This window comes from Podarcis pityusensis, assembly GCF_964106645.2.
Source record: "Podarcis pityusensis genome assembly, chromosome: 8".
NCBI classification, from domain to species: Eukaryota; Metazoa; Chordata; class Lepidosauria; order Squamata; family Lacertidae; genus Podarcis; species Podarcis pityusensis.
This window is the reverse complement of record NC_138033.1, coordinates 59,772,955-59,800,694: the sequence shown is the minus strand read 5'-3', so window position 1 is coordinate 59,800,694 and position 27,740 is coordinate 59,772,955. Positions and strand designations below refer to the sequence as shown.

The 27,740-nt window shown below is 42.8% G+C and overlaps 2 protein-coding genes across 6 annotated transcripts in view; both read left to right on the top strand.

Moving 5' to 3' along the window:
• LOC308482453 (protein C19orf12 homolog) overlaps positions 1-27,740 on the top strand; it is an 84,411-nt gene that overhangs the window by 20,279 nt on the left and 36,392 nt on the right. The gene's annotated exons all lie outside the window — the stretch shown is intronic.
• On the top strand, positions 93-25,993 carry LOC308482445 (uncharacterized protein F13E9.13, mitochondrial-like). 5 transcript variants are annotated; one of them, XM_081015562.1, is made up of 8 exons: positions 1,369-1,627; positions 1,827-1,902; positions 2,319-2,386; positions 2,998-3,080; positions 9,903-10,083; positions 17,369-17,519; positions 18,207-18,334; positions 23,477-25,993. In XM_081015562.1, the coding sequence occupies exons 1-8, from the start codon at positions 1,567-1,569 to the stop codon at positions 23,665-23,667; spliced, it is 939 nt and encodes a 312-aa protein (XP_080871688.1). In that variant the 5' UTR covers positions 1,369-1,566; the 3' UTR covers positions 23,668-25,993. The 5 variants fall into 5 exon arrangements, with proteins under 5 accessions (XP_080871687.1, XP_080871686.1, XP_080871685.1 ...); XM_081015561.1 differs by lacking the exons at positions 1,369-1,627; positions 2,319-2,386 and adding an exon at positions 93-197; XM_081015560.1 differs by lacking the exons at positions 1,369-1,627; positions 2,319-2,386 and adding an exon at positions 264-471.

Below are 27,740 nucleotides of genomic sequence, written 5' to 3'. Positions count from 1 at the left end.
GCGCGGCCTTTTCTCGGCGCGCACAGGGCGGGCCCAGGCCCCGAGCGCGGGCATTTCTGCCGCCTCAGGGCCGCCGCCGCCGCCGCCGCCTTCGGCTTGCCCCATTCCCCTCCGCCCTGCAGCCCGGCTAAGGCTATGGCCAGGCTCGGGCAGGTGGAGGCGCCTCCGCGGGGGGGGGGCAGAGGGGGGCCCTCCAGGTGAGCGCGAGGCCCCGGCCCAGGTTGGCTGGGGGGGGGGGGTCCCGGGGGCGTGGCTTGCGGGTGGGCGGGGCTGGGGCGGGGCTTCTGCGAGGAGAGGCGGTGCTGCTGCTGCTGCTGCTGAGCGGGAAGGAGAAACGGGCGGTCGCTTCCTTCCTCTGCTGGGGGCGGGAAGAGGGCGAGGAAGCGCTTCTCTATACGGTCGGCTACTCCCCCCCCCCACCTTTCTCCCCTCAAACTTCCCAGGGTCTCGCTGCCTCTGAGCATATACAGAGTACGGCTGATTCATTGAGTGGGAAGTGGCGATATTGAGAGGATTTTTGATGGGGGGCGCAAAAAGTTGAGTTTTGGGGGGGAGATGGCGCAATAAGTTGTTGAGCTTTCTTTGGGAGATGGTGCAATGGGTTGCTTTTAATATGTAAAAAAACATACATACATACATACAAACCTGGGGACCGGGCTTTTGCAAGTTTAAGTGTTTCTATTGCTTTCTATTACTTTTTTGAGTATGGGAAAGACTGGGAGGAGTCTCCTCAGGGAAAGCGCACCTGAGCATGTGCAGAGTGCCTTTTGCTGGTAGCAGTGGTGGTAGCACAACATGTCTGAGTTCATGAATAAGGTTTCTCTAGAGCAGAGGTTTTCAACCTTTTTGGGTCCATGGTTCCCTTGAGCAATTGCATTCTTTCTGCCTCACCCCTGTGGGGCTCAGGAGCCCAGTTATGTCACCCCTTGCCTGCAGAGCTGGCAGCCTCAGCTACTGGCAACCAGCAACACCTGACCAGCCCCAGAGGCAACATTCACCTGCAGAGCTTGTGGCCAGGGCTGCTGTAACAAACAGCTGTGCAATCCTTTGGGAGGCCGAAATGGCAGAGGAAAGAGGGACAGAGGTCAGTGTTGCCCACAGCACCCCTGACCATCATTCATGGCACCCTGTGGATGCCACTGCACACTGGTTGAAAACCACTGTTCTAGAGGACACGAGAGCCTTGGCGTAAGTTTGTATTTTCTGTTTACATCATTTGTACTCTGCTCTGCTGCTAAAAAGGCTCCCAGAGTGGCTTACATACAGTCAATTAAAGGAAAGCAGTTCCTGCCAACACTAACAGTTTACAAAAGCAGGACACACATGGGGAAAGGGACAGGGAGGGAAGTGGAGGGTGGGGAGTCAAACTTCGGAACAAATTATTAAAACTGTTGTTCTTGTAATGACCAGCTTGCATTGTTCAGGAGTAGGAGGTGTCTGATGGAACTGGGCCTCCAGCAAAGCTGATGAAATGAGCCCTGCTTCCCATCTTTCCCACTGGCGGAGGACATTATAAAGAAATTATCCATCATTACAACTTACTTTTTCTGTTAAGTAGTTTTAAATATGTGTAAATTGACTGATGCTGCTGTTAGAAAACAGGACTGCCCAAGTGATGGAAAACCTGGTAAGATATCCTATAGATAAAATTCCTATTCTGTATAAAATGAGGGCCCACAGAGTTAAGAAGGTTGTGAATATCTTGAAAGAAAGTAAAGAAACAAAAGCAGACTGTTCTCATTTGCAAGATGTTGCTTTTGGGGCCTGTTACTTGATTAAAGAAACCAATTAGTCATATGCTTATGAGGATCTTTCCATCTCTCTAGATGATGAAGTTTTTGCAGCTTTTCGGGCGATTACGATCAGTCATCATTGGGATGGTCCATGTGAAAGCGCTGCCAGGTGAATGCCTCATTTTTTAATTGTTATTTGAAGCAACAGGATAGGAGAGAATATTAACAGGTGCTAGGGGGAAATTTATTATGGCAAAGATCTTCTGTGCTTCAAAAAAAGCCAGGCACTGCCAGGTACCTTGGAATATGTAAAAGGGATGCATGGCTAACTGATGCTTAGTTAGTTCAGTTATCCAAATGAAATGTGTTTATGGATTTCATACTTCCTAAAATGTTGCTGTCAGAAAATCATATATATTAATGTGATTTTATTAATGAATAGTTGTATTGACTTTGTTCTTTTTAACCTGCATTTTACTGGGTTAGCCCAAGGCTATGTAGGACTTGTTCCCAATATAGTATCTTGTTAAATTAATATAATATAAAGGAATATACAAAACTAGGATACTTTGCCTGACTTTTAAGTTTAGTGAACCTTTCTACAGCTTCATTTGGACCTTCCCTTCATAGGCATGATGGCGGTGAGATCAGAGGTATTTGCTTCCGTTTTTAATTAAACACAGTTTAGTAACCCTAAACTGTGGTACATCTTAATTGTGGTCTGTTGAAATAAGCCAGCTTCCTAAAGCAAGGTCTGAAGTTGGCTTTTTTCAATAAACCATAGGTAAGATCAACCACAATTCTTCTGAGTTTGGAATTAATATGAGCTGCAGTTAATAAAAAAAATGGAAGCTAAAACTTAGGATCTCTTCAGAAGAGGAAGGCAGCATCACTATGGCCTGTTCCTGTAACTGTACTTTATCATTGTATCTGAATAAATCCTATACATGTATTATTATTATTAATGTTTAATATTACCTATTACAGTGCATATGAAGTCCTGCTGTTTATATAAGTGCCTTATTGTTCATTATTTCAGTTATGGTACTTAAATGGTATTAATTTGTAAGAAAGCATTACAAGAGGATTCTGGAAGGGCTGATAGCCAATATGTGAAATTTGTTCTTGTCACTGGTTGATCATATGACAAGGAAGGTTAATTTGTCACTCACCACAGTATAGAATAGCAATAACCTTGACGGCATCAAAAGCTAGAGTGTGTGTATGTATTTGTATAAGTGTGGTGACAACTCTATATTTGCAGGAACCCCAAGGAATACCTTGCCATTGCCTCAGATCATTGAAGAAGCCTGTCAGGAAGCTGAGATTTACAAGGCTGCAGGAGTTGTAAGAGCTATCTCTTCCTTTCTCTTTTGTTTATTGAAACTTCCTAGTTAATGTTTTACATGGTTGAATGTTGTGCAAAATTCTGGATCGAAATAAAAAGTGGTGATGGTGCATTTGAAATTCAAACAAAAATTAATGTTCTGTATATAGTCTGAAATAGCAATCTGTCAACTTAACTGGAGTGCACATTTTTAAATATATATTTAGGTTCCAGTTTCATTCTTTTGATGCTTATTTATTTATTTTGAGTACTTATAATGTACTCTTCAATATTGCCCAGAGTGGGGAACAATGACACTAGACAATAATAAAAACATACAGAAAAAACGTAGCATTATACAAAAATTACACAGCACTCTGTTTTCAAGTTGGTTACAGTCTGCCAATCCCTTTTTCTCTTGGTATCAAGGAGTTTAAGATGAAGCAGGTACAAAAGGAGGGCCCATATTTCAGTGGCAGAGCTCGGCTTTTGCATATATAATGCTCCAGGTTCGTCTAGTTAAAGAATCTTGAGCAATGGGAGGAAAATTCCTCTGTCTGGGACCTTGGAGATCTACTTTTGGTCAAGAGCCAACAAAGTGAGCTCCATGGACCAATGGTCATGCACTCTCTACAGCACTGCATGTGTTTATTAAATACATATCATATATGTTCAAGCTGTCGTCTTTTTATCATTCTGGTGCCTACTTCCTGGCTGTTGTAGTTAAGGTTTTTGCAGAGCAGCGTAGCCTAACTTATTAAAAGGCAATACAGCAAATGCAGCTTGCACTTGTCTGTACTGTTGCCCACCCACAACGTCACTGTGATACATCTGTCGATGGAAAGCAGTCTTTTGCTTTGTGTATTTAGAAGGCAAGACCTGAAAGGCCACTTTGAGCCAGAGGCAATAACAGTCAGGTACCAATGAATTTCCATTGGTCCTCAGGTGTTGCAGTAATTTCCATAGGTCAGCAGATTTTTAACGGGGTGCATGTCCTTTTAAAAGGTCAGGGTATGCTTTACACATTCCATTGCACCCTGTATTCCTGTGCTGCTTCACACTTCTCCATCAACCTGCCTGCAGTGAATATATAAATTCCTGGCATGGTGGTGATGTGATGCCCTGGTAACCAGCCTTCAAGCAGAACTTAAATGAACCATAGTTTTGGTTCTGGTGTTATTTCTCAACTGATTTCTTTTTTTAAATTAGAAACGATTGGGGTTTGTGTTTTTTTTACAATAAGCATTCTGTATGGCTTCATAAAGTCGCACCTCTTTACAGCCAGAGTCAAGCGAGGGGTCTAAATTTAGTCTGTCAAAAGACAAAAGGACCGAAGGCCAAAAAAGAATGGAAGAAAGTTCAATGGGTGTATTGATGGGTGTATTGATAAGAGTTGATGAAGGTATGTAACAGGAAATATTTTTGGGACAGGTGGGTGACAGAAATGGCCTATAAGGAAGGATGGGGGAAATGCAGGATAAGTCAAAGATGGGAATGCAGTAGATTTACATGTGGCCTTGAAGTACAGGTGGAGAAAGGGTTATATGCTTAGATAATACAGTTCTGGCTTACTTTGAGTACTGTGCACAGTGCTGGAGGCAAAATCTCAAAAACAATATTGCTAGAGCAGGAGCAGATTCAGAAGATGGTGACCCAATTGATCATGATGCTGAACCACCTCCCTATTTGGGGGCCTTTTTAGTTTAGAAAAAGAGGCGAGTAAGTGTGGGACATGAGAGAAGTGTGTAAAATTATGCATGATACGGGGGAAGGAATCCTAGAGAAGTTTTTCTCCCTTCCTCTTGATGCTACAGGCTGAGGTCATCCAGTGAAGCTGAATGTTGGAAGTCTCAGAACAGACAAACTTCACAGAACAGACTTCTTCACATAGTGCATAGTTTAAAATTGGATTCTCCCTGCCCCAATCCAATATGTTTTAATGGCCAACAACTTGGATGACTTAATTTTTCTCAATAGCCTGGGTGCAACTATTTCTTGCACCTTGAGATGTGAATCCAATTAGGTCTGCAAAACGTCTGCCTTCCGTAAGGTCATTATTATAAGTTGTAGATTTGGGGAGCAGCAACACCACAGTCTCCCCTCCTTGCTCCCTTGTTTCGTTTAACAGCCTTTCTGATGAAAAGTTCTGGAGAATTCAAAAGCTGGCTTGCCATTACAATTTTTGACTTACTGTGCATTTTGGATTTCACCAAACCATTATAGACTGTAGCATTTTAACGCTCATGCATTACCACTGATTTGAGGGGATCTATGCTAATGTGATTGTTCTATCCATTGCTGCCTTTCTTGTAGCTATAACTCTTCCCTAGCCCCTTAAAAAATTTTTTTTGCTGAAACAGTGGAGTAGAATAGAGAGGATTACAAGTACATCTTCCTGTCTCAAAGTGGTATGCAGACATGACTGATGAAAGCAGATCCGCAGGGTTTTTTTCTATATAGAAGGTGGCTTGTTTGATGCATTAGTGCTTTTTTAAAAGAACATAATAAATATGGAAGATTTATAATGTTGGAGCATATTAATGAAAACAAGTGAATGCTCAGACATGATGCCATCTGTGCTGAAAAATTGTAGCTGCGATATGCTTGTTTTGCCAAACACAATCAAAATTGCCATGACAAGATTATATGCAGTGACAGATTCCAAGGAGTTTAGAACCCTCTCAATTTTGCCATGTTCGGCTTTCATTTTTACAGAGGACGGGAAATATACCAACATTATTGCGTTTACTAGATCACTGAACTTCTTGCCTCATGCGTGGCCTTTTGTAAAACGTCAGTGTCACTGAAGAGGCTGCACCCTGTAGATTTTGATAATGCCTTTTCTCCTACGTATCTTCCATTCTCTTCTAAATTTTTCAAATTATGAATGGTACAGAGAGAAGTAAATCTCTCCCCCCCCCCCATACTAGAATTCTGGCTACTGAACATGCTCAGTACTTATTTGGCTGTTTTCAGGGAAGTGTGATTCTCTTAGGGCCAGGTTCTATTAAGTAGTTGCACTAATGGAAGCCAGAACAAGTCCTGCTAGTGCAATATCACCTCCCTTCCGCCATGCTCCCCAATTGATTCTGGAGGTCTGGAAAACCAACAGAACACACAAGGGGAGGAGAGGGGAGATTTTTCCATGGGGCAAGCTAAAATGTGGAAAAATCAGAAGAGTGTGGTGTTGACTTCCTCCCTATTTTTTTTTTAAAAACTTTTGCAAACCTTTGCACACTTATTCAGGGTTAGGATCATTCCATGTCTATTTATGTGGGGAAATGAAAATAGTTTTCCTGGACATTAGAGTACAAGTCCTTGCTCAGCCATGAAGAAGAAGAAGAAGTAGAAGAAGAGTTTGGATTTGATATCCCGCCTTTCACTCCCTTTAAGGAGTCTCAAAGCGGCTAACATTCTCCTTTCCCTTCCTCCCCCACAACAAACACTCTGTGGGGTGAGTGGGGCTGAGAGACTTCAAAGAAGTGTGACTGGCCTAAGGTCACCCAGCAGCTGCATGTGGAGGAGCGGAGACGCGAACCCGGTTCCCCAGATTACGAGACTACCGCTCTTAACCATTACACCACACTGCCTCTCTCTCATTACAGGCAATGAACCGCACAGGCTTTGAATTCAAATGCTACTTCCCAAGCCAAATGCTACATTTGGGCCCATCATAGCCTCTCAGTCTAACCTAATTCACAGGAGCTGCATATACGCTACACATTTAAGGTGCATGACTATCCACAAAGAATCCTGAGATCCGCAGGACCCCCTTAGAGCTACAATTCCTGCATTGCAGGGGGTTGGACTGGATGACCCTCGTGGTCCCTTCTAACTCTACAATTCTATTATTCCAAGCACCCTTCAATAAATCCTATTTGGGAAGCTCCCAGATGTGATAGTTTGCTGATGTGGTTCTTTGGGCTGATGTGGTTTCTTGCCACAATGTGTGTGTGTGTGTGTGTGTGTGTGTGTGTGCTTGTGCAGGCATTCAACTTGAAAGCTTTGCCATTTTTGCTAAGAGTGGAAGCATTCAGCTTAAAAGATTTTATTGTTTTTGCTGGGCTTTGCACTAATACAGCATGAACAAAGCACATTGATGAAATCAATAGCAGAATATAGTCACTTGAGGGAAGTAAAAATGAAATTATGTACACCAAGTAAAAATATGAGCCATCTTCAGATTCCACAGGAAAGGGCTTCAAGAACTCTTTTTTTAACTTGTATATGTGCTGCCGAAGTGAGCAAGTCATTAATTTGTGCTGTGAAATGTGTTTAAACCTGCAAATCGCCAGTTTTCTTTCTGCTTCTTTAGTAAATTCTGTGATATAATAGAGAGGTGTTGTATCATAACATAAGACATCCATGCTAATTTAGTAAAAACACAAAAAAATAGTAGAAAGTGAGGGGGTATGTACATACTTTTTATTTCTGTAAAAATATAAAGACATATGAGTAGGCAGCTATGTAAATTCCGGAAAATGTGGTATTTGTTCTTTAAATTAACATATCCTGCAGTTGGAATTAATCACCAATTTGATAGCAGAATTGAGTTGTGAGTGGTGGTATGTGCTAAAATATTGAAAACAAACAAATATCTGAGAAAAGAAAAATACGTAGGCTTGATTGCTGTGGGTGAATTTTGTTTTCATTTTTTATTAGCGCCTGACCCACCCACAAGTGAAGAAAATACTAGAGCAATAAAATGTAAAACCATATTGATTTTTCTAATGGGTCTAGAGCTAGTATACACAACTGGCTGTACTCAAAAGAATCGTGTTCAAGTCTTTTGTTATTTATTTATTATTTTAATACGAGAATTTTATTATTTTTACCTAAGTGCCGTCAGAAGACCTTAAAGTCATTTAAAAAATAATAATGGTCTGCTGTCTAGAATTTGAGCTGTACTCAGAGGGTGGAGCTACGTGCTCCAAAACACAGAGGATGCAGTGCTTCGTTTACAGAATGCAGAAAAAGGCAAAACTTCTCCATCTAGCAATTTTGAATCCAAAATTTGAGTGACGTTGGTTCCTTGTGGAAGTTACCACTTTGTCAAGGTGGAGCAACAGTGGGCAGTTCAGTGGACAGTGTTGAACATGCATTTGGAATGAAACGTGTGCTCAGCCAGGGATTGCTTGAATGGGAAAGAAGGGACGGTACCCAAAATGAAAGAGGAGAGGCAAAACTGCAATTAGTATTATTATTAATAATAATTATTTATACCCTGCCCATCTGGCTGGACTTCCCCAGCCACTCTGGGTGACTTCCAACAAAATACTAAAATACAGCAATGCATCCAACATTAAAAGCTTCCCTAAACAGGGCTGACTTCAGATGTCTTCTAAAAGTCTGGTAGTTGTTGTTCTCTTTGACTTCTGGTGGGAGGGCGTTTCACAGGGCGGGCACCACTGCCGAGAAGGCCCTCTGCCTGGTTCCCTGTAACTTGGCTTCTCGCAGTGAGGGAACCGCCAGAAGGCCCTCGGCTTCATAATTTAAATACGGTCCAAGTGGGCAGCTACAGCCTGTAAAAAAACTAGGAACCCCTTCTGCAGCATGTTCTTGACACAATCGGAGTGAATTTGTGGTAGGTTTCTTCTGAGTTATTGGTTGTTCTGTGATGCTTCCGCAATGCTACCAAGTTTTTGCTGTTTGGAGGGGTGACAGCACAACAAAAGTGGAACAATGTCCCCACTCCACCCCACCCCGTATGATTTGAATTTTGAATTTGTGGTATGAAAAGTTACGGGAGTTAATCAGGAAGTTACAGGGTAGGTACTGGTTGGAAGTGAAGCAGTAAGACTGCCTCAAAGCTTCCACATGCACAAATAGTACTGAAAGACCACCCTGATAACGTCATGACCTTGGGGTGGATCGCATGGTATTTCCACCCCTAACCCCATTAATCCTCACAAGAGGCCTGTGAGTTTGGGTTGGCTGAGAAAATAGTGACTTGCTTCTTTTCTTAATCTCTCAGTAGAAAAACAGGTCAAAAAACAGAACCACCAGCTCTTCTCAACAAGCATCTCCTCTACTGTCTTCATTTAATTCCTTTTGGTTATCAGATCCCTCGATTATTGCAGTTGAGCCAAGGCCCCCTGTTCTCTTGGGGAAATTAAGGCTTGACTTGGTGAAAATGAAAGTTACAATTTAATGGCTTTTGCACTTCAGATTCATTTGAAAGGGATATACTGTAATTGAGCACAACGTTAATTTTTTATGATTGTTTTACAAAAATCATGTTGTTGGGTCAGCCTTTAGCAAGCGGGGGTTTCTACAAGCGGAGTCATTCTCACTTAAAATTATCTTCTGCAGAAGTATTTGAAGGTGGGCAGGTTTTTTTACACCTTTGTTTGCTGCTATTATCTGCAGGGGGCCCCCCAAAACTCTTTAATGAGCTTGGCTACATATACTGGGAATTTTTATTGGCGTTGTTAAAGTAGTATTCCTTCTTACTCCTGCATGAATTACTGGGGACGGGGCATAGGAGGGGTCCCAGCTACCTTACCTCTTGTGATGGCTCCCTTAGCTAATTTTTTTTAGAAGGATATGACAAAGATGGGATTTGGCTCAAGCAAAGTTTGTGCCTTGCAGATTTAATAAAAGCTCACCAGTCTTTTCTCCTGTAACTTAAGCACTTTTCTGGCAGTGAAAACTGAGAAGTCTTAGAATACTGTATAAGGCTCCAGATTCTGTGCTAGGAAGGCAGATTCTGCGCTGTTGTGCATGACAGCAATGAAAATTCCTTGAGCGTTATCTGCCAGTCTATCCACTGTATGCAGAGCCCTCTGTTTATTTCTGAGCAGCTCTTCTGATTTTTAATAGCTCTATATTAATTCCAACAGGATGGCTTGATTGTAGAAAATATGCATGATCGGCCGTACACAGTTGGTGTGGGTGCAGAAATCACTGCAGCCATGGCAGTCATTTGTGCCACTGTGAAACAGACGTGCCCCCATCTCCCAGTGGGTGTTCAGATCCTAAGTGCTGCAAACCAAGATGCTATAGCAGTCGCTCTTGCTGCTGGTAAGTGAACTGACTTGGGATTGCTTTTTGTATTGGCATTCTGAGACCTAATCACAGGCTGCTTACCAGATTTTATGTACGGTATATTATCATTTCTAATTGCATTTATATCCCACCTTTTTTTCTGACGAACTGAAGGTGGTGTATGTCTTTTCTGCCCTCTCCTCATTAATCCCCAGCAACAGTGAGGTAGGCCAGGCTGAGACACATTGACTAGCCCAGGGTCACCCAGTGAGCTTCAAAGCTGAGTGGGGATTTGAACCCTGGTCTCCCAGGTCCTAGCCCGACACCCTGACCACTACACCACACGTGCTTGCTCCAGCTCACGTGCTTGCTCCAGCTCACCACACTTTTCTGCAAAGCCAACATGACTGTTTTATTCCCTCAGCAGCCTGGTATTTCCGCAGTCAGGAGGTGGGGGGAATTGACACTAGTATACCTGCGGAGTGAAGGAAAAGGTGGACCTCAAGCTGATGGCAAAGGGTACTAGTAGTAGCGCTTCATTTTATACAGGATGTCTAAAACGGCATTCCTAACCCATTTACCTGGAACTATGCCCCATTGAATTCGGCAGTACTTCTGAGTCTTCCGCTGCATAAAAGGATTTCATGTGCCTTCCTATAGCGCATCCAAGTATTCTTACCCTTTGCCCATGAGGAAGACCAATGGTTGAAGACGCTGGATATTCTTCATAAAATAAATCACTTGAGGCGTACCTCTTTTTAGTGGTTTACCTTCTCCCATTCTCAACTGGCATAAGCTTACCTACCAAATCCAAGAGAGTGAGGTTTAGGCTGTACACCCCTCAAGTATGTGTGTCCTATTCACAAGCCCTAAGGAGGCATAATGTTCTCATTTCCCCAAACCTCCTTCCTTCTCACACATGAATTGCTCTCTCTCTCACACACACACTTTTTCAGAGCTAACAAAGGTATGGCATTATGCATGCACCAGTGCTGATGCTAAGCTTGGTTAGCTTTGGCCAGGGTGTGCAAATTGGCTTCTACCCTCTTTGTAAACTGCAGCTAACCATGGTTAGGCGACGGTAGGAAACTGTGTTGTTCGGGTGGATATTTTCTGTGCTGTAGAGTAAAGCACATTATAAGTTCTTGTTCCCCATAACCGTATTAACACCTGCTTTATGCCTCTTCGTGATAAATATCCATTGATGGCTTCCTTCCATTTAGTTCTATAAAATGGTATAAGGGATTAATTTAAATCATTATCATTGCTCATCAAATTCCAGTTACACCTCAGGATATCACGGTAATCTGCTGTAATGAACTATTATACCTCTGTTGAATTAATGAAATTCACTTAAGAATAAATTAAATTAACCTGAATTTAAAGAGAATAACTGTAGGCCAATGGCTAGTGCCCATCCTAGGTTTTGGATTCAAATTTTAGCTCATCTATGCAACCATTAGATGTTCTTATAGTTCACCTTTGGTCACCTTCCTCTGAAATGGGAACAGTAGTGGCCGCCTCCAGTATTAGAAACTGAGAGATGAAAGCTAGGAGCTAAATGGCACCTTAAACCTAGGTTGTGGGCACAACAATGGAATGTCTAGGCATGCTTTTTTATAACTAGAATACAAACCTGAAAATGAATGAACTTCAGCTAAAATATTATGCTCATTTTCCACATGGTCTAGTCCTTCCCCTGCCCATCCCCCTAATATTCTTAAGAGAGTTTCTTATCCGGTCTTCAGAGAGTAACTGGAAGAGGCAGAAAAAACTCCTCCTTTCCTTCCACTCTGCAATTTTGATCTGAAATCTTAGGTGCAGAGCTCAGGAACTGCTAGCGCTAATGAAATTCCCTGTCGCACAACGCGCCTAGAACAATGGGAGTTTCGAACGCTGGCCACCTCCATTCACAGGCTTGTTGAGGAGATGATGGAAACCTGCACAGTTACGCACTTAGCAAATGTCGTGCTTAAGCGGTGTGTACAGTAAGAATCATTGTGGGCATACTGTAACTTGGTTTATGAGTAAGTTTCAGACAAAAGCACAGAAATTATATTTAAGCAAAAAGTCAATTTTGTTTATGGCATGAGCATTAATAATACAAATTGCTCTAATGCAGCCTTGTTTTTGCCTGCTGGAATGCTCATATAAAAGTTTTAGCATTTCATTTATGATATGTCTGATTCAAGAATGATAGGTGATTAATGCTAAAAACATACATTACTTTTACACAATCCCTTTAATGTATCTTGATGCAAACTGTGACAGATGAATAGTCTATTATATCTAACATCTGTTTCCTAGATTGGCACTACTTTTACATATTGCATTTTATTTTCAAAAAAATGATAATGCCATTTTTTTTCTACTTCACTGTTGCAGATGAATGCTTTAGTTTACTTAAACTACTAGGATCTTCAGTCAATATGCAGAATTGATTAGACAGCAGATATGTCTTCATATTCAGGTGCACTCAATAATTTTAACTATTTCTTCTCCTCTCTCTTTCACATTCTTCCTATGATTTTAGAAAAGGCTACTTAGAACAATTTTGCCCCTTTTCTGCTTAGGCACAACACTCTAAGCTTCATTTATATTGAATTAAATTGGCCGCTGAATTATCTTTTCAACTTCATTCAGAACAGTTTCCTAGAACTTAGAATTATATACAGATTTCTAGCAATTCACATCACCCTTGGATCCTGACTCTATGCATATTTAGCTAGAAGTAAATACAACTGAACCCAAGGGACTTACCTCTGAGTAAGCGTGGATAGGCTCTGGCAGCTGTTAGGCATGCATAAGCTGACAAACATAATTATCAGTTCTCTTCACACAGCTTACCACAAACTCAATTTAGCACAGTCACTAAGGCCCAGTGCAAATGCTGTTCCATGAAAGCCATGGTTTGCTAATCAGGGGCCAGCTTGGGGGCCATACACTTCAATTCTGGCAAAAAGACTTATCCCCTTTCCTTATTTTCATTATATCTGCATTGATGTTAGCCATGGATAATACTTTAAAAGGCACCCTTCTTAACCAGGGTTTGTAAGCAACTAAGGCTTACAAGTCAGCTGGTTCGTGTTGACTGCCTAGCATCGGTTGTGGATGTAACACGAAACCATGGTTAAAGATGACAAGGAAGAAAGAGTGGAATTTGTGTTGAAGTTGAGAGGAGTGTGCATTCTGAAGGCTGGCTTCTCCGCAGGAGCCCAACGCTACATTTGCAAGCAGACCTAAGCAGGGGCTGAGGCCATGACAAATATACAGAAATCAGTCAGTAACGCTGGTTTGGATTATTTACCCAAATAGTGGGATAACGCACATCTGTGAGTTACGGCCTTTCCTGCCAACCCACAGGAGACGTACCCACTGTGGTGTCACCTGTGGTGGCATATCCCCTGTGGGTTGGCAGGAAGAGCCACAGCTCAGTGCTTTGCATGTAGAAGGTCCTGGGTTCTATTTCCAGCACCTCCAAACAGGGCTTGGGAAGGAGAAGTCCTGGAGAGCCACTGCCAGTCAGTTTTGACAATTCTAACGAGCCAGTGGTCAGACTCAGTGTAAGCAGCTTCATATGTTTCTCCTTCTGCCTTTAGACTGAAATGCAGTGAATAAACTATTTGTTTATTCTAAACCACTGAGCCTCTTGGATTTGCCAATCGGAAGGTTGGCAGTTCGAATCCCCACAACGGGGTGAGCTCCCATTGCTCTGTCCCAGCTCCTGCCAACTTAGCAGTTCGAAAGCATGCCAATGCAAGTAGATAAACAGGTACCGCTGCTAAACGGGAAGCTAAACGGTGTTTCCGTGCACTCTGGTTTCCGTCACGGTGTCCCGTTGCACCAGAAGTGGTTTAGTCATGCTGGCCACATGACCTGGAAAGCTGTCTGTGGACAAACGCCGGCTCCCTCGGCCTGAAAGCGAGATGAGCACTGCAACCCCATAGTCGCCTTTGACTGGAATTAACCATCCAGAGGTCCTTTACTTCTCAGGGTGGCATCTCAAATGGTACTTCAGTCATCTTTGCCCAAGGCTTTTATATTTTTTAAGACAACAGTTTTTTTTTGTAAGTAGATCTTTACTGAACTGTAATTTGTTCCTATATGCAAAACTGCCAGTTTAAAGGCTGTTTTAAGTGGAGAGCAAAGCCCATCTTCATTGCTGTACTGAAGGTTCAATGTAAAACCACTAGTGTAGTTTGGTGCTTTTGTTTGGTGCGAAACAGACTCCCAGTGCCTTTCCATAGTTGCATCTAATCTTCATGTGCTTTTATTTTTTTATTTTTAAAATTATTCATATGCAGCCCTCTTAAAAGGTCAGAGCTATGTAAAAACACCATGAACATTTAAAAGCAATACAGAGTGTTTCTAGATTACACACACATTCTGTTTCTCAACTATTGGATTCTTCTAGGGCTGTTGATGGTGACCCTAGACATACAAATACATTGTACCCCTGCTCCTAAAAAAATAAAATAAAATCTGTGCAAAAGCTGATCTGAAGGAGGTTGATGGAAGAAAAATAAGGGTGTAAGGATGCTGTGAAGAAATAAGAATGGATACTTAACACAAAATTAACATCTAAGAGCCAGCATCCACTTTGAGGGATCAATGTTTATTTTATTCATTTATACAGTTACTTAAAGGCTGCCTTTTGGGACTTAGGCCACTCAAGGCAGTTTTCATAGTGTAGAAACACAACACACACAACACACACACACACACACACACACACACACACACACACACAACAAAACAAAACAACAGCAGCATTAGCAATCATTTTTTAAAAGGCCAATTAAATAAAACAATATAAAAATCCTGCTATCATGAAGCTATCTATCATCATATAGATCTCCAAGAACAAAAGCCCCAAATATATGGGTTTTTTTAGTTTTAATGGCCTCAGGTTTGCAGTGGTGGGCCAAATGCACCCCTAGGGGGAGTGAGTTCCACAGTTTGGGGGCTGGCACAGAAAAGGCCCCGACTCTTACTTATCCTCACCTACTGACTCTACAAAGTTAACCTTACATCTCTGCTAAAGAGTTCAGCATTATTGTCTGGGGTTTTTTTATTTGAGGCATTGCTTTACGGCAGAACATCTTTCTTTTTTTTAACATCAAAAAGCAATTTATGTCATTGTCTTGGCAAAAGCTGCATGCCATCTTGATTATTCCTTCTTTCTGAGGGGGAATGGCAAGAGTTCTCCCATGTCTGAAACGGCTCACCAAGCTTTGTTCACAACTGCTTCATTATTAACAGGTGTACCATGTGTTCTTCAGTAGTGCCTAATTTCCTGTGCGTAGATCCTGATTTAATTAACTACATCTGTTTGAGGCTGCACAGAATGATGCATATTATTGGGTCTCTGGAACATTTATGGCGGCGATAAAGATACAGGCACTGCCTACACTGCAGCTATCATTTTCCCATCCTCTTGATAACATTTGGGAACACTCAGTCCACAAGTCTGGGTTAGATTGACCCCACCTGAGACCTCATTGTATTCTTTAGTATCTGATGTAATAATTAGCATTCATTACATGAAAGTTAAACCCTCGTCCTTTGCTTTCTGTGCCCTCCTAGCTTCCCTGCTACAATTCTGCACACCTGACTGGAGCGTGGTGCTAATAATACCCCCCAAAATCACGGATTTGATCCCCGTAAGCCAGTATTTCTATTTCTTTAGTGGTATTATAGGAGTTCTGTCTATATATTGCAGTGGAGTGCAGAAATATATATGGGCTGAAAGAATTAAGGAAGCCTAAGGCAAGCAAGCAGTTCGAAAGCACGTCAACATGCAAGTAGATAAATAGGTACCGCTCCGGCAGGAAGGTAAACGGCATTTCCGTGCGCTGCTCTGGTTCGCCAGAAGCGGCTTAGTCATGCTGGCCACATGACTCGGAAGCTGTACACCGGCTCCCTCGGCCAATAAAGCGAGATGAGCGCTGCAACCCCAGAGTCAGCCACGACTGGACCTAATGGTCAGGGGTACCTTTACCTTTAAGGCAAGCAAAGCCATTTTCATTTACAAGCTTACATGTGGCCATCACAGAGTCATGAGGTTAATGACAACAACAAAACGTCGTAATGCTGAAGAAGAAGCAGGAAGGAAGTAGCAAGTTTTTACTCAAGAAGGAAACCAGTAAGGGAACAAGTTGCCTTCATCGACCCCTTCTGGTTCTTGTAACTTATTGCAAACATTATTGCTTTACTCTGGACAGGTAAAGCAGTGTGTGTGTGTGTGTGTGTGTGTGTGTAGAAAGTCCCAGATTTTATGTTCAGTTAAAGATCTGGTAACAAGACTGGGAAAAGTCATTTGTCTGAAACCTTGGAGGGGCACCGCCAATCAGATTGGATGATACTGGGCAAAGGAACCAATAGTTTTGATTCTTGTATAAAATAGTTCCTTAGATTTCAGGGCAAAATCCATGACTTTAAGGGAGAACCTGGCATCATAGTGACTGATGGTGGAATTGTCTTTTCTAGAGGCAGAAACAGAGCTGCAGAACTAGCACCCCATATTATCCTTAGTACACACTGTTAGAGGAGTGCATCGGCTAAATGGTTGGATTAATTTAATCGCATCTAGTTCTGGGAGGCAGAATTGACTAGGTGGCCTCGTAAGGCAAGAGCGGGAAACCCTTTCCAGTAAAAGGGCCACATTTCCTTCTAGATCACCTTTCAAGGACCACATAGCAGTGTCACATATTTGGTAGGACCAAAGGCAAAAGTTGGTAGAGCAAGAGATTTAAATTTTTCCCTTTACACCCCTCTCTGTCCTCCATTCAGGCAAGAAAGGGGGCATGATCAGAACTCAGTGACACATTCCTGCCACACAAAGAAGGACTACCGAGGGGTGTGGACTGGAGAGAGTTCTGAGAGCCAAAAAAGGGGTCCTGGAAGGCTGCATTTTAGCCCTAGACCTGATGTTGAGCACCCTGCTCTTAAGGGAACTGGGGTCCATCCCAGAAGACCCAAAATGCACAGCCCCTTGATGAAGAGACCTTTGATTAAGGTTCTTGCTTTTTCCAAGGTACTGTACTTGACGACTTACGAATCAATGAATTGTAATGGGGGATCAAATCAGGGCATCAATGTTCCAAGACACAGCGACTTGCAAACAGTCACCTAGCAAACATCACAGCCGAGCAGTGATTTAATTTTGGATCTCCTGTGTACACACTCTGTGTGCTAATGGACCACTGACCTTTCGTAATGTATCCCATTTCGTGCTGGGATACATCTGGTAAGTGACCGTGATTTACAGTTCCTGCCTGGCCCTCAGTCAGCTTTATCACAGTATTCTTGTCATTTGCAGGTCTTGACTTCATTCGAGCGGAAGGCTTTGTTTTTTCTCACGTGGCCGATGAAGGGATTCTGAATGCCTGTGCTGGCAACTTGCTCAGATACCGGAAGCAAATTGGAGCAGAACACATTCAGGTTTTTGCTGACGTGAAAAAGAAACACAGGTAATTAGGGTTCACGCCAAAATGTGTTAGAAACCTATACTTGCCAAACATGTGCTGTCAGTGAGTCGGCTTTTGCCTGCATTAAATTTGTATGGTTACCACTTACAAGTGACAGAAGCCCCAAGTTTTACAACTGAGTCTTCCACCAGTAGACCATTGGCTCTGTTATTGCAGCTACATATATTCTCACTCCCAACTTAGCCTTTTAATGTAGTGAGAATTTGGGGGATTTTACCACTTGGAGGAATGCATAGTGCTCAGGTTGTGCTTGCCACGATGCTGGATTAGATGGGCCACTATTATGATTAACAATAGTAATTGCATTTGTTACTTGTTGAATGATTGTATTTCTCACAGACTGACCCTAAGGCAACTTGCATTAAAAATTAATGCTTGATCCAGCAGGCTCTTCTTAAGTCCTTAAGCATTCTGGGATATAATCTGGGAATGTGTGGACTAAAAATATTTGCTATATAATTACAACTGGAGAGATTGAATGTCTGAACACCAGCTACACTGATGTGAGTGTAGAATGTCACTTGTGAGTGATTTGCTCACTTCCTTGATTTATTACATTATGATGGTGCTGGAAAGCTGGCCTTCCACTTCATGGTGGTGGTGGTGGGGAGCTTCAATAACTTGGTATGGCTGCCAAAAGTAAACAGGTTGGGTTTCTGTTGTTGGCAGTTCTCACGCTCTGACAGCTGATGTCAGTGTAGCAGAGACGGCTAAGGCTGCTGAATTCTTTCTGGCTGACGGGGTCATATTGACTGGAGCTGCCACTGGATTGGAGGCAGATCCCAAAGAACTGGAAGGTGGTATGATTATGACGATTATATTTCTTGTATTTACTTACGTCCTGCCTTTCCCCCAGACTCAAGGCAGCTTACAGATAAAATAGAGCATTCAAAATGCAAAAAGCTGAAAAAGCACACGAAAGAGCATCATTAAAAAGTAATTAAACTACAATGGAATTAAAACATTGTAAAAACAAATTATTAAAATATAGATAATGAAAAGAATAAAAGGATCACAGTGCTATTAAAAGCCCTTTCCTGGAAGAAGAGGAAGAAAAGTTAGTTTTGAAAGGCCTGTTGGAATAAAACAATCTTTAGCTGCCAGTGGAAGAATGAGATGAAGGGAGCCCAGTCTAGCTTCTCTGGAATGGGAGTCCCAAAATCTGGGATCAGCCGCCAAGAAGCCTGCAAAGGCACATGAAGTATACAGATTCACTATTGCTAGAGAGATAGTGTTCCCTTTGCTCGATTATGAACTTGGATGAACCCTGGAAAACCAAACATGACTTGAAATTCTATTGAGATATTGCTTGCTTACATACATTGTATTGTTATTTTTTTAAATCAGTGCGTGCAGATTTGTTTGTTTCAATCATGACATGTGTCCAGTGGCGTAGCGTGGGGGGTGCCAGGGGGGCCGGCCGCACCGGGCGCAACATGGGCGGGGGGCGCGCTCGCACTAGCAGCTCTCTGCCCCTACTAAAATCCACGGGTTAGGGAGCCCGCGCTCGCTCGGCTTGGCGAGGAGGTCGCGGAAGGGGGAGAGCGAAGCCTTCTGCCGCGGGCAAAAAAAGGAGAGGAAGCCGGGTGGGCGGGCGGGCGGGCTGGCTGGCGGGGGTCTGGCTGCGCCTGCTGCTGCCGGTGCAGGGCAAGGCAAGCAGAGCGAGGAGGAGAGAGAGGGGAAGGGGGGGGAAGCAGCTAGGAAACGCTGCGGTGTGGAGGAGGAATCAATTAAGGAGAGAAAGCGAAAAGCCTTGGAGAAAGGGAAAAAAGGAAAGAAAAGAGGCAGCTCCAGGAGAGCGCGGGGGAAAGAGAAGCCTCGCTGCTGCTGCTGCTTGGGAGAGTAAATTACTGTACTTGCCTTGCCCCGGGTTAGGGGGCGCAAATTATTTGCCTTGCCCCGGGTTAGGGGGCGCAAATTACTTGCCTTGCCCCGGGTGCTGATAACCCACGCTACGCCGCTGCATGTGTCCATTGTTTTAGCTCTTACACAGTATAATGCAATTGGACATCATTTTCTCCAATGTAAAGGGTATATGTTACCAGTAGTATCCTTTCTCTAACCACTTGTGGCAAATGTTTCAGTTCCTGTCAGGTATAAGTAGCTGTCATATTAAGCAGCTAGCCAGGAAAGTGGATATGTACATACATATTTCTCATTTCTCTTAATTAAAAAAAAGAAAAGACGGAAAGTCTTGCTTTTTGATAGCTGTTGCTCATGAATGATGACATTCTTCATAACCTTTCTTAAAAGGTTATTTCTAATGAAGGTAAATTAAAAACACAACTCTTAACATGGCAAGAAATAGGAGATTGCACTTGGGTCTGACATTCCAGCAGGAAGAACAACATCTGACAGAGTGGAGTATAAATAATAGTGACTGGACACCAGTGGGAGTTTGCTTTTGCTAGCTGGTTCCAAATGCTTGATGTATGTCCTAGGAGAAAGTAGCTGGAGCAATTAAGTACCTGATAGGTTTGGGGGCAAAGATGCTATCCCTGATGTCCTTACTTCAAATAGGCAAAATAGTCTGTTTTGATCTCCGATTAGTTCATGGATTCATGAGTCAGCAATGACAACCTCTTGAAATAAGGAAGAGTCCTATATATATCATTATTTGTCAAAGGTCTCCGATCTTCTGAAATGGGCACTTGTTCCTAGAAGGCTGTCTAGCCAACTCTGCCACCAAGGGCAAGATCCAACCTAACTAATCCAGCCATTTATCCAATCTGTTCTTCAAGACTCCCACTGATTTAAAAACAACAACATCAGAAGAGCCTTCTGGATCAGGCTAATGGCCCATCTGGTCCAGCATCCTGTTCTCACAGTGGCCAACCAGATGCCCTATTGAGAAGCCTGCAAGCTGCGCATGAGGATGATAGCGTTGTGCTCACCTGCGGTTGCTTCCCAGCAGCTGGTGTTCAGAGTCATACTGCCACAACTTTAGGCAATACGTTCTAGTGCTCCAGTGCTCTGCCGCATTCTTCCTTCTATATAGCTCAAATCTTCTCAGCTTCAGTTTAAGCCACTTTCCGCTTTAATAAGTTTATATCTACACCATACATTTAAGTAACTCTTATGCCACTTTAACCACCACAGAGAATCCTGGGGACTGAAGCTTTGTGTGGTCAGCACCCTTTACAACAGGCACCCCCAAACTCGGCCCTTCAAATGTTTTGGGACTACAACTCCCATCATCCCTAGCTAACAGGACCAGTGGTCAGGGATGATGGGAGTTGTAGTCCCAAAACATCTGGAGGGCTGAGTTTGGGGATGCCTGCTTTACAAGCTACAGTCACCAGGACCCTTTGGTGGAAGCCATGACTGTTAAAAGTGGTGCAAAATAGCCTGATGTCTCCAAAACCAAAGTTTTTTTGGACTTGCAGTAGCTACAGAAATGTAGTCTTGGCCAACTTACTGTCTACTTTCTTAACCTAGTTGCCTTTTACCATCTAAAGGGTTAGAAATGCTGTGAAATTCTGCAGGGTGGCATTCAAGGAATGTCATCTGTAATATGTCTAACAAGCACGATTTCTTAAAATGGGGGATTGTTGTTGTTGTTATTGCTATTTCCTTGGTGTAGAGTTCAGCTGTTTCAAGCACAGAATATAATCAATGCCGACAGTTTTTTACTTCCCTTTTGAGGGGGGTTAATGGAAGGGATGACCCAGGTGGCACAATGGATCAATGTGTCTGGCTGTTAGCCAGAAGGCTGGTATTTCGAGCCTGCCCAAGAACAGCTGTGGACAGGATTCATGCGTTGCAGGGGGTTGGACTAGATGACCCTTGGGGTATCTTCCAACTCTACAATTCTGTGATTCCAAGAAAACAATGCATCGAAGGTTTCTGCGACACACCTACACGGGGTGTGGATTCTTTGCTGTAATTGCTCCTGAGTGTTTACTCAGTGGCACTTGTGGCCTCACAGGTAGCTAGCATAGCTCATTCTAGTGCAGCAATTCTGAATGGTGAAAACGAAGCAAACAAGCTTTGTGTTTGTGTGTGAGAGAGAGACAGACAGACAGACAGACAGACAGAGGGAGAGAGTGCTTGTCTATCTTCTAATGGAGATCTATGACAGCAAATTGAGCCTGTCTCTGCCACTGGAACCCTGCTGCTGCTTAAGTGTAGACACAATTGGATTCCTTTCATCATATTACAAAATAAACCCATTGACAGCTTAAGCCAATTTGTGTTTTGATCTGATCACTTGTCTCTTTGAAAGCTGAACTGAAAAGGGAGGAGAGTGAGATTATATCACATTTGCTTCCAGCATTGCTGTGCTTCTCTTTTTTTGATGTTGGTCATAGGAAGTGGGAGTTGTATGCCTTGTTGCTGTGTTTGCCGGCTCTTTCGAATTAATGGAGCAATTAAAAAAAAAAAAGACAGTGTGCTACACGGCAGTTTAATGACAGCATTTCGTATGGTGCAGTGGTTACTGAATACATCTTGATATAAAGAGGAATGTTAACACTTAACAAGTCAGCCCAGGAATAAAGAAAGGCGGAAGTAGTGGAGCAGACCAGCAAGAGCAGGCATAGGCAAACTCAGCCCTCCAGATGTTTTGGGACTACAACTCCCATCATCCCTAGCTAACAGGACCAGTGGTCAGGGATGATGGGAATTGTAGTCTCAAAACATCTGGAAGGCCAAGTTTGCTATGCCTGAGCAAGAGGCAGATTGCAGAGAGACTCTTAGCTCTGCTAAAGACTGCTCATAGGAGTGAGGAGTAATCTTCAACCCATGGGCTTAATTAGGTCCACCAGGCCTTGTAGGTTGGTCTCCCTGGCTGTTTTGAGTGAACTACAGCCATCTTTCACATGGTTGACATCATGTAACGTTGGGTGCTGGCAAGTTCACCCTGAGGCTGCACAGAAAGACTCGTATGTATCCTCCCAATCTGATGTTTTTGTTTTTATTTGGCACACTTCTCTGCCGTCCTGCGTGGCAACAGAAAAAGGTGCCTGAAAAAAACAACCACCTGGCTGCAAAGGAATAAATTGGAGCACACTTTAGAGTGTAGTCCAGATTCTTTCTTTGCAGCCATAGCTTGAACTCAATCAGAGTATGCTGAGGAAGAAGCTTGAGCTTTGCATCCCTTGACATGGCAGGTGGACAGCCTTGCCATCCAGTCAATGGAGCCTATGGAGGGTTGGCCACTTCTGGGTCTGGCCCTTGTACTGGATCCCTTTCTCTAGCACTGGGCTACTTGAGACCAACTTCAGCAAAGTTTTTGCTGTTGATGAAGCAAGGTCAAAAGCCCTAGCGCCTCCTGGTATTTATGCCTAGAGAAACCAAATGTTGTTTGCTATCAGAGCAGCTGAAGTGAGGACACTGTGAGTCATGGATGGTGGATAGGTGTTGTTCATTCAAAAGATCCCCCTAGTGCTTTATTCCTTGTGTTCTGAGTTCATAATAGAGAAGGACTTTCCTTAGAACGCACTTCTATTTCCTGGTTTGAATGTACATATTCCGCTTAATAAACTGTGCCTGCCACAAACCCTTGTGCTTCCCATTCCCCAATTTGGATGTTACAGGAAACCATGGCCATATGAAGATTTTCTGGGTTAATCACAACATAGTGGTCAGGAAACCAACAAGTCAGAACCTTAAACCACGGAGTGAAGTTGGTTTAAGGTTCTGTTTGGTTTTGGTTTTTGTTTGTCCCAGGAACCACAGTTTAGTGGTTTGGAAGTCATAGGCAATTGTGATTGATTGCTCCAAAGGTCCAAGGAAGGATGGAATGGCAGCAGGATGTAGCATGTGGGCAAAAGCCTCATGTATTTCTTAAGAAGATGTATGATAAATACATTTGAACTGCACCTATGTCTCTTAAACCTTAGAAGTATGTGAAGCTGGCCACCGTATGTGGCCATTGCCACAACTTGCCTTCATTTATAAGGATTTTTAAATCAATTTCCCTTCTTAATTTTCTCCAGAAGTTGGATGTGCTGTGAAGATACCAGTGCTGGTTGGATCTGGAGTGACTCTGGAAAACTTGAAGAACTACTTGGGTGCAAATGCCTTGATCGTTGGTTCATATTTCAAGAAAGAAAGCTATTGGGCAAATAACATTGACCCAGATCGTGTGAAGCGGTTCATGGATTACACTGCTGCACTGAGAGTGTGACATTGTTGGATCCTACGGTAATCATACACAGCCCTTATGCCACTGTATCCTTTAGTCCCAGCACCTTATCTTGTAACTTGAAGTCTTTGGTTTGGGTCCTACCCTCTGGAGCAGGAAAAAACAAGCTTGCTCCATCTTCCATGTGACAGCCCTTTAGATATTTGAAGATGCTTGTCATATTTCCTCTGTCACCTCTTATCCAGGTTAAACATACCCAACTCCCTCAACTGGTCCTCATAAGGCTTGGTTGGCAGACCCTTGATCATCATGGTGACTCTCCTCTACGCAGCTTCCAGCTTGTCAATATGTTTCTTAAATTGTGGCCAAAACAGGACACAGCGCTCCAGGTGTGATCTGACCATAGCACAATAGAGTGGGACTATTACTTCCCTTGATCTGGACACTATAATTCTGTTAATGCAGCCTAGAATAGCATTAGCTATTTTTGTTGTTGTATCACACTGTTAACTCATGTTGAGTTTCTGTTCTACTAAGTCCCCCTGTATGCTTTTCACATATACTACTGGCAAGCCGGGTGTCCTCCATCTTATATTTGTGCAGCTGGTTATTCCTGCCTGAGCGTAGAACTCTACATTTGTCCCTATTGAAATTCATTTTGTTAATTTGGGGCCAGTTCTTTAATCTGTTAAGGTGCTCTTGAATCCTGATTCTGTCTTCTGCACCATTAGCTACCCCTCCCAGTTTGGTGTCATCTGCAAATTTGATGGAAAACCCCTCAATTGCTTCATCAAAGTCATTTATAAAGACGTTAAACAACAATGGGCCCAGGACAGAACCCTGCAGCACCCCACTTGCCACTTTTTCCCATGGTGATGAGGAACCAGTAGTAAGCACTCTTTGGGTTTGGTCAGTCAACCAGCTACAAATCCACATAACAGTTACCTCATCCAACCCACATTTTACCAGCTTCTCTGCAAGAATACCATGGGAGACTTAAAGTTTTATAGAACATATTTTACAGAAAACTTACAAGTCTGTTACGGAATTTCTTGAAGCACCGGTTAAAGGGGATCCTGTGTTGGACTCCAAATCCCATCATTCCTGACCATTGACTGTGCTGGCTTAGGGCTGGTGGGAGAGGGAGAATCTTAACAATATCTTGAGGGCCACAAGTTAGCCACCTTTGCTGTAAGACCAGGAAGAAGTTCTAAGTCTGAAGTCTCTCCCCATCCCACCCCTGCTGCCCCAAAGCAGTCCAAATGTTTCCTTTGTCATGCTACATTTTCCCCCTAATGAAATCAACACTAGCTTCAAAGGCACACTTTTAGATTTCCCTGCCATTAGAACCCAAGACATCAGCTAATAAAACAGCATAATGTTTTTCAAGTGTTATAAACACAATTCTAGGAAGCCATTTAAAAACTGCATTAAGAGACACCGATAATGACTGTTTAGGAGTGGTGATAGTTGTGAGGTGGGTTTTGTGTGTGTGTGTGTGTGTGTGTGTGTTTCTTTTTACAAATACTGACTTGCTAGAAGTCACATTCATTCATTACTGGGAAGGTGAAGCTATAATGTGTTACTGCAGTGATGCACGTTAACGGGGGGGGGAATAAGATTACTCGATTCGCTCCTTTATACTCATCTAATTCAAAGTGTAATCATTGCTGGTGCTGTTGAAGCTGTGTCCAGACAAAACTGCTTGTGTGGAAGCCCAGCATCTTAACCATTGCTGGTTATTTGCAGTAATTACTGCCAACTGTGCCAGGGTCCCAGTGTTGTGCCCATACTGCAGCTGCAACATACGAAGTACAGCTAAATTGTTCATCACTTGATGACTCTCTGCTGAATGTGCAGCACTGAGGTGGGCTTTATCACCGATAGCACCAGTCTTGTAGAATGACCTCCCTGTTGAAATGCGAAGAGGCCCCATCATTATTGGCATCCTGCCGGCTCTTGAAGAGCACACCTGTTTAGGCAGGTATTCCCCTGAACTTGAGATCTAATTATGTGGTTTTTAACTGTTCTAATTATTAGAAATTTTAACTGGCTTGTTTTCTTGCCTTTTTAAACCATGGAAGCTTTTGTTGCCTTGATTGAATTGGTTTATTGTGAATTTTAATAGCTTACGGATTTTATAATTGAGTTTATACTTGTAAACTGCTTGGATGACATATAGGCAGTATATACTTTAATAAATAAATAAATAAGATGCTAAATAATCATTTGTGAACTGTCTTTGGTGAAAAGTGTGCTTGAGATGTTGTCTCATATATATTTTCCCTCCTTGTATAGTTGCTGTTTCACATGCACAGCTCAACACGAGTTATGGCAGGCCTTTTGTAATAAATGCATGCATGTCTAAGCTCAGTCTTTCAGAGTGTTTTCAAGATGGGCCATTCTACAATCTGGTATGTTCCTTGAGGCTCTGTGATAAGTGACAGTGGTCACTTATCCCGGGACAGGATCAATCTGACACAGATTTACTTATTCAGTTGTTTTGCTTATGTATTAATGTATTGAATTTATATGCTGCCTTGATCTCAATGAGCATTTCATTGTCTGAAGCACAAACTCCTTGGAATCCCAGGGCACAAGTCTGAAGGTATGTGGCCCGTTTTGCCACTTAAGGGGAAACGGAAATTGCCACTTGGCTTTGCCATGCCGTCTGCCACTGCGCTGCCTGCCACCTCCATCATTGGCAGACAAGCAGCACCAGCACCAATTTATGGTGAGAGCTCTTGTGAGGTCTTGCACTCCATGAGATCTCATGAGATTTCAGCAAGATCTCACCATAAATCAGCGCCAAAGCCGGCACCGCTTCTCCACCGGTGGAGCACTGCCTTGAGGGCTTCCACTGCCTGAGGAAATACAAATGCTCATAGGGACAACATTGGGGGGGGGGGGAGTAGCAAAGAACCACATCCAAAGCAATATTTCTTATATACTTCCAGATTACGCACATGACTTCTATTCAGCCATCAGAGGATCGCATCAGCCTTTGCAGTTGCAATCTACACACACATGCAGGTGGAATCTACACACACATTTTTAAAAATGGTGTGAAAAAGCTTTTTTTAAAAATGTTTTGAAAAATACATTGAATTTTGCATAGCTCACGGTTACCATCTAGTGTCACGTTTGTATATTGCTCTTTATAAAATGTTTATTTGCAGCTGTGTAGATGAGTCCCCTCCCTTGCCTTGTCGTGGCAAAGGGGCTTGAATAACTCCCTGCCGTGCAGCGCCACCCAAGACGGACAGGTCATAGCCGAGAGTTTAGACTAAATGTGATCCACCTGGAGAAGGAACTAGCAATCTACTCCAGTATTTTGCCAAGAAAACTCCACGGACATAAAAAAGGAGAAGCTTTGAGAAGAAAGAGTTTCCAAGGCATGCTCTGGTTCATTGGGTCATGGAGAGTAGAACACAACTAAGACGACGAAACAACAACAAAGATGAGTCCCCAATGTCACCATCCTGAGCCAGTCAAAACCATTTAGCTCTCCAGATCAGCCTTCATCATAACATCATGCGATTCCATATAACCATTTATCAGTGTCTTTCTTTCTTAAGACTTTGACTAATTTTCCTATTCATTAAATGTCTCCCAATATCCTATTTCACCTACCTGCGAAACAGTTCAAGATTAATCACAATTGCCATGCCTAGCCGATTCTCTTTTCATGCGTACAATGGCCACCATAGATTTCAGGGTTTTGGAGTGAACATTCACTACATACAGTTCTGTACTATGAAAGTTTAGGCACAGGGCTTTTCAGTTTAGCTAGGCCATAGGCTCCAATTTTTTATTTATTTTTTAAATGGAACTATCAAAATGACACAGTTTTATGAAATTATTATTTTCTTCAACATCATTTGTTTTAGTCCTTTAAAATAATAAAATCACCTTGGCAGAAAGGTGGTCTATAAATGAATGAATGACTGGATGAATAAATAAATATGCAAATTTAAGAGTATGGTTTTTTACACAGATCTGTAGAAAAACAAGCATTCGCATGCTGCAACTATGTCCCAGTGAGCTGCAAAAGAGGAAGAATGCATGCACCTGGGGGGGAAACATCCATTTCCTGAATGTGCACAGTATTTAGA

Bases quoted from the DNA above. Each gene is read 5' to 3' on its own strand.
- LOC308482445 (XM_081015562.1), top strand. From the start codon at position 1,567: ATGTGTAAATTGACTGATGCTGCTGTTAGAAAACAGGACTGCCCAAGT. The intron at 1,628-1,826 runs GTAAGATATCCT...CCATCTCTCTAG, and splicing joins CCCAAGTGATGGAAAACCTG to ATGATGAAGTTTTTGCAGCT. The intron at 10,084-17,368 runs GTAAGTGAACTG...TGTCATTTGCAG, and splicing joins AGCAGTCGCTCTTGCTGCTG to GTCTTGACTTCATTCGAGCG.